This window comes from Protopterus annectens, chromosome 8.part0, assembly GCF_019279795.1.
Source record: "Protopterus annectens isolate FY-2018-M chromosome 8.part0, PAN1.0, whole genome shotgun sequence".
In the NCBI taxonomy this organism is placed as follows: Eukaryota; Metazoa; Chordata; order Ceratodontiformes; family Protopteridae; genus Protopterus; species Protopterus annectens.
The window spans coordinates 1981279293-1981299229 of record NC_056741.1 but is presented as its reverse complement, the minus strand read 5'-3'; the positions used below and the strand labels follow the sequence as shown (position 1 = coordinate 1981299229).

Here is a 19937-nt window from a genome sequence, read left to right as displayed (position 1 = left end):
TTCAACACTACCATAGCACAGATATGTAATCATTTTGGTACCACCGCAGCATAGATATGTAATCATGTCAACACTGCCCATTAACTGACATGTGATCATGTCAGCACCACACATGCAAACATATGTAATTATGTGAACACCACCCCCACACAGATATGAAATTATGTCAGCACCACCTATTCACTGCCATGCAATCACATCAGCACTACCCACACACAGAGATGTAATAATGTCAGCACCACCCACACATCGATATGTAGTCATATCAGCACCAACCACACACAGATCTGTATGTATTCATATCAGTACCACCCCATCACAGATATGTAATCATGTCAGCACCACCCCCCACACACAAATATGTAGTCATGTCAGCACCATGCATTCACAGACATGTAATCATGTCAACACCACCCTAGCATAGATATGTAATCATGTCAATACTGCCTATTAACTGATGTGGCCGTGTCATTAATACACAAGCACATATATGTAATCATGTAAGCACCACTCCCACATAGATATGAAATCATGTCATCACCACCCATTCACTGACATGTAATCATATCAGCACCACCCACATACAGATATGTAATCATGTCAGCACCACCCACACACAGATATGTAGTCATATCAGCACCAACCACACACAGATATGTACCCCACCACAGATATGTAATCATGTCAGCACTACCCCAAACAAATATGCAATCATGTCAAGCACCACGCACTCACAGACATGTAATCATGTTAGCACCACCCCAACATAGCTATATAATCATGTTAGCACCACCCTAGCACAGATATGTAATCATGTCAACACTGCCCATTAAGAGATATGTGATCATGTCAGCACCACACAAGCACATATATGTAATCATGTAAACACCACCCACACACAGATATAAAATCATGTCAGCACTACCCACTCACTGACCTGTAATCATATCAGCACAACCCACACACAGATATGTAATCATATCAGCAACTCTGCAGGACAGGTGTGAAATCATGTCAGCATCACCCACTCACTGACCTTTAATCATATCAGCACCATCCTCACACACATATGTAATCATGTCAGCACCACACCAGCACAGATACGTAAATATGTACTCACCACCCCCACCCAGGTATGTAATCATGCAAACAGCACCCCCACAGATATATAATCATGTGAATACCACCCCAGCACAAATATGTAATCATGTCAGCACCACCCCAGCAAAGATATGTAATCATCTTAGCACCACCCCCTCACAAACATGTAATCATGTCAGCACCACCTATTGACAGACATGTAATAATGTCAGCACCAGCCCAGCACAGATATGCAATATCAGCACCACCCTAGCACAGATATATAATCATGTCAGCATCACCCCAGTATAGATTTGTAATCATGCCAACACTATCTATTAACAGATAAGTGATCATGTCAGCACCACACAAGCACATGTATGTAATCATGTAAACACCACCAAGACACAGATATGAAATCATGTCAGCACCTCCACAGACAGAGATATAGTCATATCAGCACCACCCCACCACATATATGTAATCAAGTCAGCACCACCCTCAAAACAGATTTCTAATCATGTCAGCACCACCCATTCACAGACATGTAATCATGTCAGCACCATCCACATACAGACATGTAATCATATCAGCACCACCCACACACAGATATGTAGTCATATCAACACCACCCCACCACAGATATGTAATGATGTCAGCACCCCCCCCCCACACACAGATTTGTAATGTCATGGCCACCCATTCACACACATGTAATCATGTCAGCACCACCCACACACAGACATAATCATGTCAGCATCACCCACACACAGACAAGTAGTCATGTCAGCACCACTCCAGCACAGCTGTGTAATCATGTCAGCATCACTGTAGCAAAGATATGTAATATGTCAGCAACAACCCTGCACAGATGTGTAATCATGTCAGCACCACCCTCACACACATATGTAAGCATGTCAGCACCATACTAGCACAGATATGTAATCATGTCAGCACCACACCAGCACAGATATGTAATCATGTCAGCACCACACCAGCACAGATACATAATCTTGTAATCACCACCCCTGCACAGGTATGTAATCATGTAAACAGTACCCCCATACATATGTAATAATGTCAACATCACCCCAGCACAAATATGTAATCATGTCAGCACCATCCCTGCAGAGATATGTAATCATGTCAGCACCAACCAAACACAGATATGTAATCATGTCATCACCAGCCCCCACACAGATATGTAATTAAGTCAATACCACACCAGCACAGATATGTAATCATATCAGCAGCAGCCATTCACAGATATGTAATCATGTCAGCACCACCCACTAACAGGTATGTCATTTCAGCACCACCCAATCACAGATATATAAACATGTCAGCATAACACCAGAACAAATATGTAATCATGAAAACACCACCCCAGCACAGATATTTAATCATGTGAGCACCATCCCCACACAGATATGTAATCATGTCAGCACCACACTAGCACAGATATGTAATCATGTCAGTACCACCCAATCACAGATATGTAATCATGTCAGCACCACACCAGCACAGATATGTAGTCATGTCTACTCTATCCAGTCACAGATATGCAATCATGTCAGCACCACACTAGCACAGGTATGTAATTATGTGAGCACCACCCACACACAGAGATGTCATCATGTCATTACCCACCAATCACATTTATGTAATCATGCAAGCACCACACTAGTACAGATATGTAATCATGTGAGCACCACACCAGCCCAGATATGTCATTGTGTCAGCACCACCCACACACAGATATGTAAGCATGTCAGCACCATACTAGCACAGATATGTAATCATGTCAGCACACACCAGCACAGATATGTAATCATGTCAGCACCACACCAGCACGAATACATAATCTTGTAATCACCACCCCTGCACAGGTGTGTAATCATGTAAACAGCAGCCCCATACATATGTAATCATGTCAACATCACCCCAGCACAAATATGTAATCATGTCAGCACCACCCCTGCAGAGATATGTAATCATGTCAGCACCAACCAAACACAGATATGTAATCATGTCAGCACCACCACCCCCACGCAGATATGTAATTATGTCAATACCACACCAGCACAGATATGTAATCATATCAGCAGCACCCATTCACAGATATGTAATCATGTCAGCACCACCCACTAACAGGTATGTCATTTCAGCACCACCCAATCACAGATATATAATCATGTCAGCATAACACCAGCACAGATATGTAATCATGTAAACACCACCCCAACACAGATATGTAATCATGTGAGCACCATCGCCACACAGATATGTAATCATGTCAGCACCACACCAGCACAGATATGTAATCATGTCAGTACCACCCAATCACAGCTATGTAATCATGTCAGCACCACATTAGTACAAATATGTAGTCATGTCTACTCTATCCAGTCACAGATATGCAATCATGTCAGCACCACACTAGCACAGGTATGTAATTATGTGAGCACCACCCACACACAGATATGTCATCATGTCATTACCCACCAATCACATTTATGTAATCATGCAAGCACCACACTAGTACAGATACGTAATCATGTGGGCACCACACCAGCCAAGATATGTCACTGTGTCAGCACCACCCACATACAAATATGTAATCATGTCAGTACCACTCCTGCACAGATAGGCAGTGATATCAATATCATCCCACCACAGAATGGCAATGTTGTCAGTATAGGCATTAGAATGACCTTTTACTTCATAATCCCATATGCTCTTGTTTTTCAAATGATTTTTTTCCCCAAACCATTGCTAAGGTTTCCTACCATTACACCAGATCCATCCCCCAGCAAATCCAAGGAGAAACAGGTTGATGACATCTATTTCTTTCCTTCCTGCCCACCCCTCAGCTACGTTTGTTATTACTGACACATGCGTTGTTTGTGGTGCACATATATGCCTTGCGTCTGTCTCCCACCTTCTATTTGAAATTGACAATACTTCTCTGGTTCAGATTTGTAGACTACTAAAAGTATCTGTCCTTATAACAGTCCTCTCTCTTCATTATTTTAATTTATTGTTTATAAATGTGTTTTATCAAACCTTATTTTATACCTTTCCCAATCCATATTTACTCCAATTAATCTATGTGATTGAGAACAGGGCCATGCTCTCTCATGCCAAAGCCTTAAAGCAGATTTCACTTAAGTGTGAAGTTAGTGAGTAAGATAACCTTCCCCAACAATGTATTTGGCCACCAATGTTTACTCAGCTGAATTGTTTTTCTTTTTTATGGCATTTGCACATGGACACAGAATATTTTTATCATTTCCTGCCCTGTGTATTGTACTTCATGATTGCTATAATAATTGTATTCCATGCTAGAAAGTAAATATTGGTCTTTGTAATTTTTTTCTTTTAAATGAAAGTAGTCTTTGCATTATTTGCACTCCACTTGTACCAGCCATCATATGGCGTGTGGTGTCCATGTGTCACTTCCATTGTAACCTCTAATCTCACCATCTTTTTCTCTCTGAATATGCATACACACATTGTATGTTTGCATGGGTCTACTTTAGATCACTGAAATCTCATTTCACTGACTTTCATTTCACTGAGAGCAAATCAGCTAAATTTCACAGTGCTGACAACTCATTTCACTGAATCTCACTTCATTGACAACTTACATTGTTACATTTCAAAAGACAAAATGGGAAACCATAGACAAACACACTCACAAAACTAATGACTACCTCTTTCCACAACTTAAAAACTACTTACTTATCCTCTTAACAGAAACCAGACAATGTAAAACCAAACGAAGTAAGGCGAGCTAAGCACCCCACACCCCCTAATGTGGGGGGCTGTGCCCCAAACACCCTCCTAACTATATATATATATATATATATATATATATATATATATATATATACATATATACACTAACTCAAGGATCCCACTACAGTGCAGAAAAGGGCATATACCTTTTACTTGCCTCACAGTACTCTACACAATGCCACTACTGCTGGGAGGTCTATAGCTTACAGTTCAGTGAAATAAGATTCAGTGAAATGAATTTTCAGTATTTTGAAAATTAGGTGATTTGGTCTCAGTCAAATGAATTTCAGTGAAATGGGATTTCAGTGATCTGAAGTAGATCTGTTTGAGTTTCTATGCATGAAACACAGTCCCAGTTTAGCTTCAAGAATACACATGTTAACATGTCTTTGGAATACTTTCCTCAACAAAAAAATTTACAGGAATACTGAGCTAATGAAACAGCAGATACTGCATAGATCATAGATCTAGAACATGCATTCTACAAATGAGGATAGCAAGCTTTGTTGTGAGCTTATACAACCTCCCAATCTCAAAAATGAAAAGTGAGTAATACAAAATATGCAATACTTTGCTTGTCCAATGAGAATGCCAATGAAAGAGGTCTGAAGGGGAGAACTGGATTTTATATCACTGACATGATTTGTAGATTGTGTATTCTGTGGCTATAAAATTGATAACTATAATTTTGGTTTTATTTGTTTAGATTTCTACTACGTTCTCTGGCTATTTTTTGTAACTGTGGCCTGGAACTGGAACTGCTGGTTAATCCCAGTTCGTTGTACCTTCCCATACCAGACACCTGATAACATCATGTACTGGCTCTTAATGGACTATATCTGTGACCTAATTTACATCTTGGACATGACTGTGGTTCAAGCCCGCCTCCAGTTTGTTCGTGGTGGTGACATCATTGTAAGTAAACTCATTTATGAAGAAACTGTGAACTATAGCCTTTGCTCTTTTACATTTTTCAGTAAATATATTTATTACAGGCAAAGCATTTACACAAAACAAGTGCAATCATCTATCACAGGATATTCAGGCAACAAAAGTGCTACAACAGTTTTGGTATATCTAGTATTTATTTATTGTATTTATTACACTGAGCTAGTGGTACTACAAGGACTACCTGCAGCATAGTTGAAAAACATGCATTGTCTTTGGCAGGAGACTATGTTTACTGAAGTTGTCTGTAAACTGTTAGTATAGTATGTTTTCTAGAATGTTTGTAAATGAGTGGGTGGTGTCTATGTATGTACAATCAATGGACACCTTTTGTTGAAGAAATTGGGTAATAATGTTTTAATTTTAGGTTCCCAACTGTAGGATAAGTTGGCTGCAGTTAATGTTAAGTTAATGATATTAATCAGTGGTTTGGCTGCAGTTAATGTTAAGTTAATGATGTTGATCAGTGGTTTAGATGAGTAGACTGAGGCCATTTTGGGGGATTTGGGAGCAATGTATGAAGGTCTAAGCTTTTTGTTGTGTTCAGTTATTCCATGAATATTTATACCTCTCCAGCAGTGATGCGTCTAAAGTTGAACTTGGAGTTTTATTTTGGGGGGGGTACAAATAGTTCCTGTTAAGTGGAAGAGGCATTGAGTTTTGACATTTAGTCTGACTCTAGATTTGAGGCTAAGATAACAAGTTAAAGATTTAATTATTGTAATGTATCTTGCCTTATTCTGTTGAAAGTGACTTTTACATTAGGAGTTACTGCAATAGTAGAAGCTTCCAGTTCTTGATATTTTTTTCTTGACGGGATTTAAACAGGCTGTTGCCTAAGTGTTCCTACATAAGGATGATTTACTAGCTGGTGATAGAGATTCCACTAACCTGCTTAGCAACCATATTGAAGAAAAATGCTCCCTGCTATGATATATTTAAAACTTAACTCAAATTCATACTTTTCTAAGCATACATATGTAACTATAACATATCCACTGCATATTTAAGTTATGTATTAAAAAATAACCCAATGACATCTATAACATCAGAAAACTCAATGAAAGAAACAAGTCAGCAAAATAGCACTATTGCAAAGAAACTTTTAGAATGTAAATTAGTAACCATTCAGCAACACTGCTATACCCACAATTATTTTTTTTTAATTTTCTTATGTTTATTTTTGTTTGATATCTGGATGAGAATGATGACCAAAAGACCATTTTCAAACTTAAAATGATTTAGAAACATAAGTACATTTTAATTGTCACAGCAAACAAAGTTAGTATACTGTACTGAAAGAAGACATGTAAACAGATGTTTCACCTAGGAATCCCTGAAACAGAACCCACTTAGGACACAGCTCACTGAGTTAAACTAACCAAGGACTCAACCTTGTACAAAAAATTAAAACAAGTGTCCTCTCAACCCCAGTCCCTACAGTTATACGTACCAATTCTACAATCACAGAAACCTGACAGAGTTAAAATCCCAGAAGCAAAGAAATCACTTTTGATGCATGCTTTGAAACTGTATCAGTAGTAATTTCCCATGGCAAACTTCAGAATTCATCATCGGGGAATTTAGCTTTAGAAGTAGTGTCCTTGTCCAATATGACTTTAAGAGCAGGTAGGTTATCCAGAACTCACACTATACAGAAAAAAAAATTGTCACAATATTAAAAGCACAAGACATGACTAATTTAACTTAACATGCATTCTAGTATGGAAGCAGTCCAAAGAAATTAATAAGCATAGAGACAGACTCTAAATCTGTTCAGACTCTAAATCTTCTTGCATACTACTGACAGCTGATACTTAAATTCTATAATGAGCAAGCCTATTGAGGCATCTTGCACAGACACTACAGAATCCAAAGTCTGTCAGCGTGTGTTGTGCTAAACTGGAAAGATGAAAGTGTCACAACATTCTGGGAGAGCAAAGTGCATATTCAGTACTGTAACCAAGGGGATATAGCACCTCAATTACTTACTCCATGTCTTAAAAAGGAAGGGATAGGTCAAAAGTGATTTACAAATATCAAAAGAACTAGGGATGTGAAGACAAAAGGACTCATTAACTAACTAATGCACTGGTACACATATTGGGTACAAAAAGGGGGTCTATATCATAATATTGAAGTATTAAAAGTTCAAATCACTAAAGTTTGAACTTTAATGATCAAACTTTTAATACTTCGAATGTAAAAAAAAAAACATTTTAAGCTCAAAATAAAAAAAAATTATCTATGCAGGGGGGGCAAGCCCCTCTGCACCCCCCCATACCCCCACTACTTAAATATACCAACTCTGAGATTGCACTACAGTGCAGTAAAGGGAAATCTTCCCTTCCTGCACTCTATGGTGATCTCTTTTATGATTCGAGGTTTTAAAACTTTGATCATTAAACATCGACCTTTAGTGATTCGAAGATTTAAACCTTCGAACATGTGATAGGAACCCTCAGAAAGGAGACAACAGAATGGAAAGAGGGGATGGGTTATGTATAGCTCAAACCCCACATATATAGATGGAGCATGTAAATAGAAAAAGTGAGAGGACTGGAGATAAAAGAGGTAGGAGATACACTTTTTCTAGCAGTACGCATTACGGTGATGATTTTAATCTGGAAGTTAATATCATGATTGTATGTACAGGTAAATAATTAAGACACCAGAACATTTTTCCTCTCCTAATGATAACAGCAATTTGCTTTTCCTGAACCTCATTATTTCTTTTTTATTTTTCTTGTTAATTTATTAATCTAATATGTTTTCACTAAGTATCTGCCTTAGTTTTCTTAAACATCACAATTACAGCCAATCTTTTCTCTGATATTTTCAAGTCATTTACATTCATATACATTAATTTCTTTCCCTATTAAATATAATTTTCTAAATGTTTGTTTATTTGTTTGTTTTCATCTTCCTTGTTTTCATTCATTAACTCCTCTTACTTGTATACCATCAGATCTTGGTCCTGATTCCTAACGTAGCAGAGCAAAGTGCATATTCAGTACTGTAACCAAGGGGATATAGCACCTCAGTTAGTTACTCCGTGTCTTAAAAAGGAAGGGATATGTCAAAAGTGATTTACGAATATCAAAAGAACTAGGGATGTGAAGACGAAAGGACTCATTAACTAACTACTGCACTGGTACACACATTGGGTTCAAAAAGGAGGTCTATATCATAATTTTGAAGTATTAAAAGTTCAAATCACTAAAGTTTGAACTTTAATGATCGAACCTGTAATACTTCGAATGTAAAAAAAAAAAAAACATTTTAAGCTCAAAACAAAAAAAAAATTATCTATGCAGGGGGGGCAAGCCCCTCTGCACCCCCCATACCCCCACTACTTAAATATACCAACTCTGAGATCGCACTACAGTGCAGTAAAGGGAAATCTTCCCTTCCTGCACTCTATGGCGATCTCTTTTATGATTCGAGGTTTTAAAACTTTGATCATTAAGCATCGACCTTTAGTGATTCGAAGATTTAAACCTTCGAACATATGATAGGAACCCTCAGAAAGGAGACAACAGAATGGAAAGAGGGGATGGGTTATGTATAGCTCAAACCCCACATATATAGATGGAGCGTGTAAATAGAAAAAGTGGGAGGACTGGAGATAAAAGAGGTAGGAGATGCACTTTTTCTAGCAGTACGCATTACGGTGATGATTTTAATCTGGAAGTTAATATCATGATTGTATGCACAGGTAAATATTTAAGACACCAGAACATTTTTCCTCTCCTAATGATAACAGTAATTTGCTTATCCTGAACCTCATTATTTCTTTTTTATTTTTCCTGTTAATTTATTAATCTAATATGTTTTCACTAAGTATCTGCCTTAGTTTTCCTAAACATCACAATTACAGCCAATCTTTTCTCTGATATTTTCAAGTCATTTACATTCAGATACATTAATTTCTTTCCCTGTTAAATATAATTTTCTAAATGTTTGTTTGTTTGTTTGTTTTCATCTTCCTTTTTTTCATTCATTAACTCCTCTTACTTGTATACCATCAGATCTTGGTCCTGATTCCTAACGTATCAGGGTGGCATTACAGAGGCTCTCTCCCATTTATCAGATGGCACCTTTTTTAACCGAGATCCACATTCTGCTTCAGTATAATGTCATGGACGGAGGATGCTTTCCCAATGCATGGCACAATACTTTCTACATTGAATACTACACCAAGGAGAGGTAATGGGATTCACAAGTATACTATGTAAATAAACCAATTACCTATTCTTGGTGTAATATAAAGAATAGCCAGTCCTACAGCATACCTCCCAATAATCCATGCATGTACCAGACTGACAGTGACAACATCATCATCATCAACAGCCCCTTTATTCCATTTTCTATATGGGGTTCATGAGTTGCATCAACTGCCACCATCTCTCTCCCAATTCAGTGTCACACTCTTCTACCTTCTTTGTCAGTCATGCCTGATTGCACAGGTCTCTCACACAATCCATTCATTTCTTTTCTTGATGCCTTCAGTTTCTCTTGCCTTCTTCTTGTTTGTCCCAAACCTTCACCAGATTGACTTCTGCCTTCCTGCATATATGCCTGAACCTCCATAATCTTTCATTGATCTTCTCTGCAATTGGACGTACTTAGGTTTCTGGTCTGATGTTCTCATTTCTTTGTCTGTCCTAGAGTGTGAATCCTACCAGCCATCTCAGGCACTTCATCTTCATCATCTCTAACTTCCTCAACTGCTTTGCCTTCACTGCCCAGGTTTCTGTACCATACATTAGAACTGGTCACACCACTGTTTATAAAGCACAGTTTTCAGCTTGCTTGACGATCTTCTGTCACACACTACCCCCTGAAACACTGTGCCAGTTGGCATCAGCCCCTCAGATTCAAGCTTTTTATTTTTGGTCTCCCCTGCATCATTTAACTGTTCTGGCTCCCCAGTGCCTCATGTCCATGTAGGGTCTATCAAATGATCGCAAATCTGCCCTGGATGTACAGTGTGGCTGGGGACAGTTGTGGACTGTAAGTGTGTCCTGGGAGCTTGGCCATCTCTGCATTAGCCTGGGAGGCTTCTTTTATACCCTACCCACTTTTTTCCACCACCCTCCTCTGCACTCATTGACTGGATGTCTGACAGCAATTCCCATCTTTGGACCATGCCTCCCCTTAGGAAGTCTCATCAATGAACACCCATCCCCCCAAGGGTGAGCATGCCCATCCTTCCCTATCACTCCATCAATTGCACTAATCGAGTCCACATCTCCTAAGCCATAGTCAAAGCTTTATCCCTCTATGTTATTGGAGCAACTCCTCTGTTTCTAGTGTTGACCTCCTCTTTCAGACTTCATTTCTCCTTAACCATACCTCCCAGATACTTGAAGCTGCTAACTAACCTGTTCCACTATTTTCCATTCTGTATCAATTCATAGCTTCTTCTGATTTCCCCATTTGCTGCCATTATATTGGTCTTATCTGTACTCAGTTTATTCCACTGTGCCTTCAGATTTGTATTGTATTCCACTATCATTGCCTGAATTTCTTGTTCAGAGCCTGCAAGTAAGGCCATGTCATCTGCACACAGCAGGTTTGTTGATCTGCCCCCACCAACTCATTTGCTAATGTAGTCCATTAATAGCATGAACAGCAGTGGGTTCAGAGCTGAACCCTGATGCACATCCACTCTGACTGAGAACCCCTCTGTGAGACTGAACACTGCTCGTTCTTGAGTCATTGGGTACATGCACATAGCCTAAACCAGTTCTGCCAGTGTTTCTAGTACTTCAAACCATGGCAGGACTGCCAAAATCAACTTTCTTGAACCTTGTCATATACTTTCTCCAAATCTAGGTGTGCTCAGTTGAACTTTCTCCTCATTCTTAGCTTCTTCTCAACAATCTGTCTCACTGCAAACATCAGGTCAGTTTTGTTGCATCCTGATCCGAATCCAAACTGCTCATCTCCCATCTTACTTTCCACTACTCTGCATATTCATTTATGAATGACCCTCCCCAGAACTTTCATGCAGTGTGATATGAGTTTGACACCTCTGTACTGCCCAAAGCTATGAATTTTCATTTTCTTTTTGTACATTTGGCACTGGTATGTTTGTTCTCCAGTCATCTGGGATATGCACATCTCCCCATACTGGTATGAATACCCTCTGGAACCATTTCTCCGCCAACTAATCCAACATCTGCATTATCTAGTAGGTCCTGCAATTGCTGCCTGAATGCACCCTTTAATTCACTATCACAACCCTGTCGTGGGTCATAGACTGAGATTATGAATAATGTTTATCCCTACATTGGAATCTGATTGCCTAATTTTGATGACATCCCTGACTGTCTTCTAAACCCTCTCCTCACCACAATTCCTACACCATTTCATGAGTACTATCCTAAGCCAAGTGGCTTTGCTGCACTGTCCTTCCATCTTGTCTCCTGGTTGTTGAGGATGCTCAGTCTCCTACTTACCATCATTCATCCACTTCCAAGCTATCTCCTGTCTGTGAACCTATATTGAGTGTAAAGATTCTTAGTTCATATTTGGCAGTTTGATAGATTTTACTTCCAGCTTTTATTCAACTGAGCTATTCTATGCAGCCCAAGTTGGACAACTGGACATCAACCCACTAGTAGCTTATTCACCATGTTCTGCTGAGTTTTATGACACACACACACACACACACACACACACACACACACACACACACACACACACTAGGGGCACATAGACCCATCCCACTGTTATGATGGGTCCCTGACATGCCCCCTTTTTATTGCTGTTTTTTGAAGCATTAGTCAATGTGACCAGATCACCTAGAGCCAGATTATGGACTGTTGAGTGGCTAGCCTTAATGGCACACAATCTATGAACCAGGTCTAGGTACCCCCCCCCCCAATAAGCATCTTCTAGAGAACTTTGTTGCTGCCCACAACTCCAATTGGTGGGGCAGTTTTTAAAGTGGAATGCCCCAGAATAAGAGAACATGTAAAATCACCACAGGCACTAGCCAGAGGTCAGGACTGAACCTTGTACCTTGTGCAAGAGAGGTGAAGACCTTAACCATTGGGCCAACTATTGTGTTACATGCTGACAGTAAACCACTGTCATCATTGCATGCAGAATTAAACTACAAAGTCATGGGTGGTGTGCTTTGGGCTGTGCACCTACAGTGCAGTCAATTTCTAGGTCAAAAAAGTAGCTTTTGGTCATCCTATTTCTCAGAAGGGGATGTTTCTGAAAACTCACAAATGCATACATGCCTACAAGTTAGCTAGATCTAGCAGTTGCACCTCTGCCTATAGAATAGCTCCACCTGTCTTGTGGCAATTTTACTATAGGCATATGGGATGTATCCCATGCAATAGCTGCAGTACCACTACAAACATACAGGTGGAAGTGCTAATACACCACAAATGCCCATTGACTATTATGGTTAAGTCAATTATTTTGACAAATTATTTTGGTGTTTAATGCTGTGTGGTAAGGAGGTACTGCCAGCACAGTTAGCTGGAATTTTGTAAATAATTATATATCATTTGTGAATATCAAACTAATTTATATAAGATGCTTGTATTACAAATGTATTAGAACTGTATGTCAAGTGCATATCAAACTGCTTTGTACAGATGTTTGTGATGAAAAGGTATTTGTAAAGTGCTGCGTTTACAATGTGTCCACATTGCACCCTGCTGGAAGAGAACAGAAATGTACATGCACAATTGTAACTGTTTCAATGTATATATTTCAACAGTTGAAACTCGACTACAGAAGGTTAACCTCATTCCAGCAAATTTAGAAAAAAATATCTGAAATTAAATTACTTTATAGCTATCTGACAGGTTCCAATGCAGCTAAAGACACAAAGTATGTACTAGAAAGATTTCTGTATTGTCTTTAGGTTGAACTAATTGCTACTTTGGAAGCATGAAGGAATGCAATTTTTATGTCTTCCAGCATCTGCTAAAGATCTGAGCAAAAGTCCTTGTATGAGTATTTTACAGGTATTTTTACAGGTAGACACTAAATACTGCCAGCTTCAGCAGTGGGGGTCTGCCTGAAAATGAAAAGTCAGTTGACCAGAAATTATGTCATTCTGCAAGCTATCCCAGCAGTAATATTTTAGATATTATTTTGAGAAGTCTCTTCATGAGACAGCATTCTGTATTCTGTCTTGGACCTGACAACAAGATGACCCATTCAAAACAATTCTTCCTTGCTGTAATGAAGTAAGTTTCTAGGGAACAGTATTACTCTGTTAGATACAGTCAGGAATATAGTAAAGCTAAGTTTAGACATTTTTCTTTATTTGTGTGAGCCTGTACTGCAATGTTATTTTAAATATTTCCTGTAGTTTTGAACTTTGATGTCACTGTGAATATATATTTAGTATCGTCTTGTTTTTTATTATTTATTATTAAATATAATTACATCTTTCATTGTGGCTGATCTGTGTAGACATTTTTAAGTATTGAGAGTACTTGCATATTTATTTGGGGACACTTTGTGGGCCACTGCTAATAGCCTTGCTCTTGGTCAAAGTACCATTTGTATTAGTATTAATATTACACAGTAAGATTGGACACACTTTGCTAAAGGCCTTAAAGTAGCTGATAAGGAGTGACTGGTGGCAGTGATAGCTACCTTACAGTCTGGGCAGAAGGAGGTATAGTTAGTAAACCTGTGCCAGGCTTTCTTAGGTGTGTGTGTGTGCGTGTGTGCGTGTGTGCGTGCGTGCGTGTGTGTGTGTGTGTGTGTGTGTGTGTGTGTGTGTGTGTGTGTGTGTGTGTGTGTGTGTGTGCATGTGTATGTAAAACAAACCTCAAAGAGAGTATGTGTCAGCTACTTGGGCAGGGACCCGAAACAACGGTTGGACAGAGAGGGTGCTGGAGGTCTTGGCTTAGTCACTCAGCTGAGATTTCAACTCTATAGTTGTGCCAGTGGGGAGTCTTACTGGGGATCTGGAGGAAGAGGGAGAAGGAGCAACTAGCCCCAGACTGACTGTGGTCTCTGTGTCTCTTAAGGCAAATTGCACTTGATGCAGAGAGCTGCATCTGGAAATACTGTATGCGTACTTGGCATCTTCTCAGGGAATGTCCCCCATTGTTGACAGTGGTGAGGATTGAGGCTCCTTGATTACTGGTCCAGTGGTGGGTTATCACAAATGCCTATATAAAATTGCAAAGTATTGCACTATAGTGAGACAGAAATTGCTTTTGGAATTTCAAGTAGGCCTCCATGATTTATCTTTAGCCTATATGGCTTGAGGTACTGCAAGAACTTCTTTTGGAATCAGGCATTTTTAAAATGGTTGGGATAGCATACTACCCTAAGTACAATGCAGTTTGGAATTTGTTCTTTTATTTTATGTTCCTGAGATGTATTGCTTTTATTTTCTTCTTGCAATAGTCTAAATCTGATTCCTAACATCTTAACAAACTTTTAATTTATTGTCTTTCCTACAAATTATATATTTTTTAACTTACAGTTTTTTTTTCTTTATGGTCCATATTTTTCTAGTATATTTCGATTTGTTATATATATTATATGCTATCTTTGTACTTATATTTTGCATGGGCTACCTATAGTTACCTTATTGATAGTGATAACTGAAAAAGGCCGACTGGGTAGGTGCTCATTTTCAGAGGAGGCCTGGGGAGAAAAGCTCCAAAGTATTATAAAAACATTTTAAGAACAATAAATGTTAAGTTGTCAATCTCGCCTTCATTCTTGCTTGATGGGTTCGGAGCCGATCCCTCGGCTCCGACTCGGCACTTGCTAAGCTCGAGAGTCACTTTTACCAGCTCAAGGCAGCCCATATCCCATGATGCAAGGTGGTAAGTACCCAGATCTCGTTTGCCGCTTTGCTTATGAGGTCCTCCTTTTACCAGCTCCTGGTAAGTGATTTGCTAATTCGCTATTTTAGCCCCTTTTAACTTAAAAACCCTTTATTGTTAGTTTTTATTTAGTTTTAAACTTTTTCTGACAGAAATTTGTCTGTCTCTCCTTATTTTTTTAGTCAGACTTTTTCCCATCCCATCCCCCCCCCCCCGTTAGGGTGTGTGTGTGTGTTTTTTTAGTTATACCTTTGGGTATATTTAATTTAATTCTTTGACTGGTGTGTGTGTCTGTTTGCACCATGTCAAAAGAAAGGTTCTCAGGCTTTAAGAAGTGTGACTCGTGCTGTCAGAAAATGTCTCTGACAGACGGTCACACTTCTTGCCTGTACTGCCTGGGGCCTCTTCACCTGCAGGACTCCTGTGCTATTTGTCATTCTTTCAGCCAGAGAGTCCTGCAGGAAAGAAGAAATAAGTTGATACTGAGGGGCCTTCTTAAGCCGGAGGGCTCTCCGGCTAAGTCGGCTCCATCCAAGACTACCAAGTCTTCCAAGGCCCAGGCTTCTGTGTCAAAGCCTGCGGCCTCGGCTCTGACTCGTTCTGAGTCGAGATCGGCTCCGGCTGGAGCCGATTCTGGCTTAACTAAGCCTTCGGCACCGATGGCTATCGGTGCCGAATCTGCATCGACCACTTCGGTGTCGGCTCCGATTGGTTCCGACCACCATGTGGCTCAGGCATCGGTGTCGGCTCAGATCGGCTCCGACACCGTTACTTTTGTGGCTGTATCGGCTCCGGCTGGAGCCGATGCATCGAGGTTATCTGTCGGCTCCGATAAGTTGTCGGCTCCGACAGGTTCAATAGTTTCATCGGTTCCGATGGCTCCTTCGAGGAAGAGGTCTAGGTCTCCTTCCTTGGAGCCGATACTTTCGGCTCCGGCTTCACCTCTCCTCTCGGGACGGAGCCATCGGAGCCGATCTTCAAGGTCATCCAGGCTTTCTGACCATGACTTAGAGAGAGTGGTCAGTAGATTACTTAAGACACAGGCACTGGCCCAAATGTTACATAGTCCGTCTCAACAGACGACTATTGGTCCACACCCCGTTGCAGTTCCTCCTTCAACTCTACCCCAGAGCTTGGAGTTGGAGTCTTCGGGAATGGTTACTGCTACGGCTGAGGGACGGATACCCCCTTCTGTTCCTTCAGCCTCTACTCTTATCTCCTCTTCGAGACCTTCCTTAGAGGGATTCGGTGGCCGGGTTTCCATGGTCTCCTCCGAGGGGGTGAGTGGCATCGGACCCTTGTCCGAGCCCGCTCTTCCCCTTGGAGCCTTGGTGAGCTCGGCTCCGACATCTGCCTCGGAGACTTCCCTTTCGGTGGTCCCTGGAGTTCCTAGCTCTTCGGAATGGGTTCTCTCGGACCTGCCTGGGAGGGGAGCATTCGAGGTGATGAAGAGTGTGCTGGCCACTGGTATCAGCCAGCAGTCTGTTCCCTTAGCTCCTCCCTCTATAGTGCCTGTTGACATCTCTGCCACTTCTCTTGCTACAGGACCCAGAGATCCTCCGCCTCAGGTTTCCCCATTGGGAATTTTCCCCTCTTCCGAGGATTCTCCTGATGTTTCGGGAGATCCTCCTAGGAACAGGACTTGTAAGAGGAAACATGTAGACTCCCCCGAGTCTATCACTTCAGATACTGACTTTGATGAGTCAGAGGGATCCCCAAGATCCCCCTCTGAGGATGTCTCCTTCTCAGACATCCTAGAACTCCTTAGACAGAGGGGAAACTGGCCCACCAATAATCCCTCTGAGGATGAGTCAGTATACCTAGAGGCGTTTGGATCTCGGCCCTCCACCTCCTGGGTGTCTCCGCCTTTCGACCCCCTTATGCAGGTTATTGCCCGAAAGGCGTGGGCTGCTCCTGACTCTGTAGAGCCAGTCCCTAGGAGGCCTTCAAAATTTATCACTGCCCGTGTGACAAGCAATTCCTCACTCAGGGTGTCCACGCTGATGCCATGGTGGTGGCTGCAGCCACCAAGAAGGAACTTGCAGATCCTTCCGTACCCGACCATCCTCCTAATAAGGACTCTAGGACCATGGATAGGTACGGTAAGCGGATGTTTTCCTCAGCGACCTTTGCTATGCTCGCTGAATTACCTATGTCACTTCACCAGACTCCAAAGGGATATCCTTAAGGAGCTAGGTGATGTTGTTCAGGATCCTACAGCTGCAGGAGCTCAGGAAAAATTGCTTCGCAGCTAGGAACCCTTAATTCCATTGCAAACTCCTCCATGTGGCTAATATCATATGCTGCTGATGGAGCGAGTAGGGCCGCAGGTACAGGTGTGGCTCTTAGACGCCAAGCCTGGATGCGGCTATGTGACTTTGCAGATCCCTTTAAGGCGTCCTTCACAAATTCTCCCTTTGATGGGTCAGCTTTGTTTGGCCCTCAAGTGAAGGAAACTTTGACCAGGTGTGAGCAGGACGGCAAGACTCTTTCTGCCAGGAGTCCGTTTTTCCACCCCTTCTAGACCTTACCCCAAAGGACAGAAAGGTGGCAAAATGTGGTTCCGTAAATCCCAAGGAGTCACGCCGGATTCACGTGGTCAGTTTACCCCTAGAGGCAGAGGGGGTAACAACAACAGACGCCGCTCTAGAGGCAGAGGGGTCCATAAAACCAGGGAAACAGAGAGCCTCTCTCTGACAAGCCCTTTCAGCATCCCTGAGATGTTGCCCGGCTGTCCCTCCTTGGAGGCAGTCGGGGAAGATTATCACTGTACCCAGAAGCCTGGCATTCCCTCACTCAAGACAGATGGGTACAGTCGATCATATCCAAGGGTTACATAATTCCTTTCGAGGAAAGTCCTTTCCCCTCAAATTCCCTTCCAGATGTACCACTCGGTCTAAGGGAAATTGCAGAGTTAGAAGTCTCAAAACTACTGCAAAAAAGAGCCATTCAGCCAGTTACAACAGACCATTCAGAGCCCGGAATCTACTCAAGGTTCTTTTTGGTCCCCAAAAGACGGGAGACTGGAGACCAATATTGGATCTCAGCAGACTCAACAAGTCTGTGAGGAAGACAAGATTCCGAATGGTCACTCTTCAGTCAATTCTGCCCTTCTTACAGAAGGACAACTGGATGTGCTCAATAGATCTTCAGGATGCGTACTATCACATCAAAATTCACAGATGCTCCAGGAGATTTCTCCGCTTTCGGCTGGGGTCCAGTCATTTCCAGTTCAGAGCCCTGCCCTTTGGTCTCACTACAGCCCCCAGAGTGTTCACCAAATGCATGGCAGTGGTCACGGCTCACCTGAGACGCCAAGGATTCCAGGTGTTTCCGTATCTCGACGACTGGCTCCTGTCAGCCACCACCAGGCATCAGCTTATTCAAGCCAGGGATTACACAATAAATCTTTGTTCTCATTTGGGCATCTCGATCAACTTTGAAAAGTCATCTTTATCGCCCTGCCAGTCTATTACTTTCATAGGCGCAAACTTAAACACTGTTCGGATGTCAGCTACCCTTACAGATCAAAGAGTTTCAGACATTCAGAGTCATGTCAGGATCATTCTAGCCAACAAGAAAGTACAGGCCAGAATGGTTCTAAAGGTATTAGGCCTCATGGCTGCGGCCATTACTCTTCTTCCCCTGGCTCGCTTCTACATGCGCCTTCTTCAGTGGATGCTGTTCACACAGTGGTCGTACCAACAACTTCCAATGCGTCACCAGATTCTGGTGACACAGACTTGCAAAGATCATCTTGCTTGGTGGATCACATCTCCTCAGGTTCACCAAGGCAGACACTTTGTACCCCCATCCCCGATAGCCACTGTCACCACGGATGCCTCCCTGATCGGGTGGGGGGGTCATTATCAGGGCAGGATGGTTCATGGGATGTGGCAGCCGTTCGAGTACCATCTGCACATAAATGTCCTGGAGATGAGAGCAGTGCTTTTAACGTTGCAAGCCCTCAACGACTTTCTTCCCGTAGGGACAATTGCAGTCCACACAGACAACATGTCTGTAGTTTGGTATATCAACAAACAGGGCGGAACCAAGTCCTACCCCTTGTGTCGAGAAGCGCTCAGACTATGGCAATGGGCGATCTCCTCTCATCGGTTTCTGGTAGCAACGCATATCCCTGGGAAAACCAACATTGTAGCGGACAGATTGAGCAGAGCTATTCTCATGCCTCACGAGTGGTCTCTCAAGCAATCTATAGCGGAAGAGATATTTCTGGAATGGGGTCGTCCATGTTGCGATCTTTTTGCTACTCCA

At 41.6% G+C, this 19937-nt stretch overlaps 1 protein-coding gene across 2 annotated transcripts in view; it reads left to right on the top strand.

Annotated features, from left to right (window-relative positions):
- CNGB1 (cyclic nucleotide gated channel subunit beta 1) overlaps positions 1–19937 on the top strand; it is a 734247-nt gene that overhangs the window by 367122 nt on the left and 347188 nt on the right. For both annotated transcript variants that reach the window (XM_044081527.1, XM_044081526.1), the window contains exon 9: positions 5588–5796. In XM_044081527.1, coding sequence (XP_043937462.1) covers positions 5588–5796 — 209 coding nt within the window. The remainder of the gene's footprint in view (positions 1–5587; positions 5797–19937) is intronic.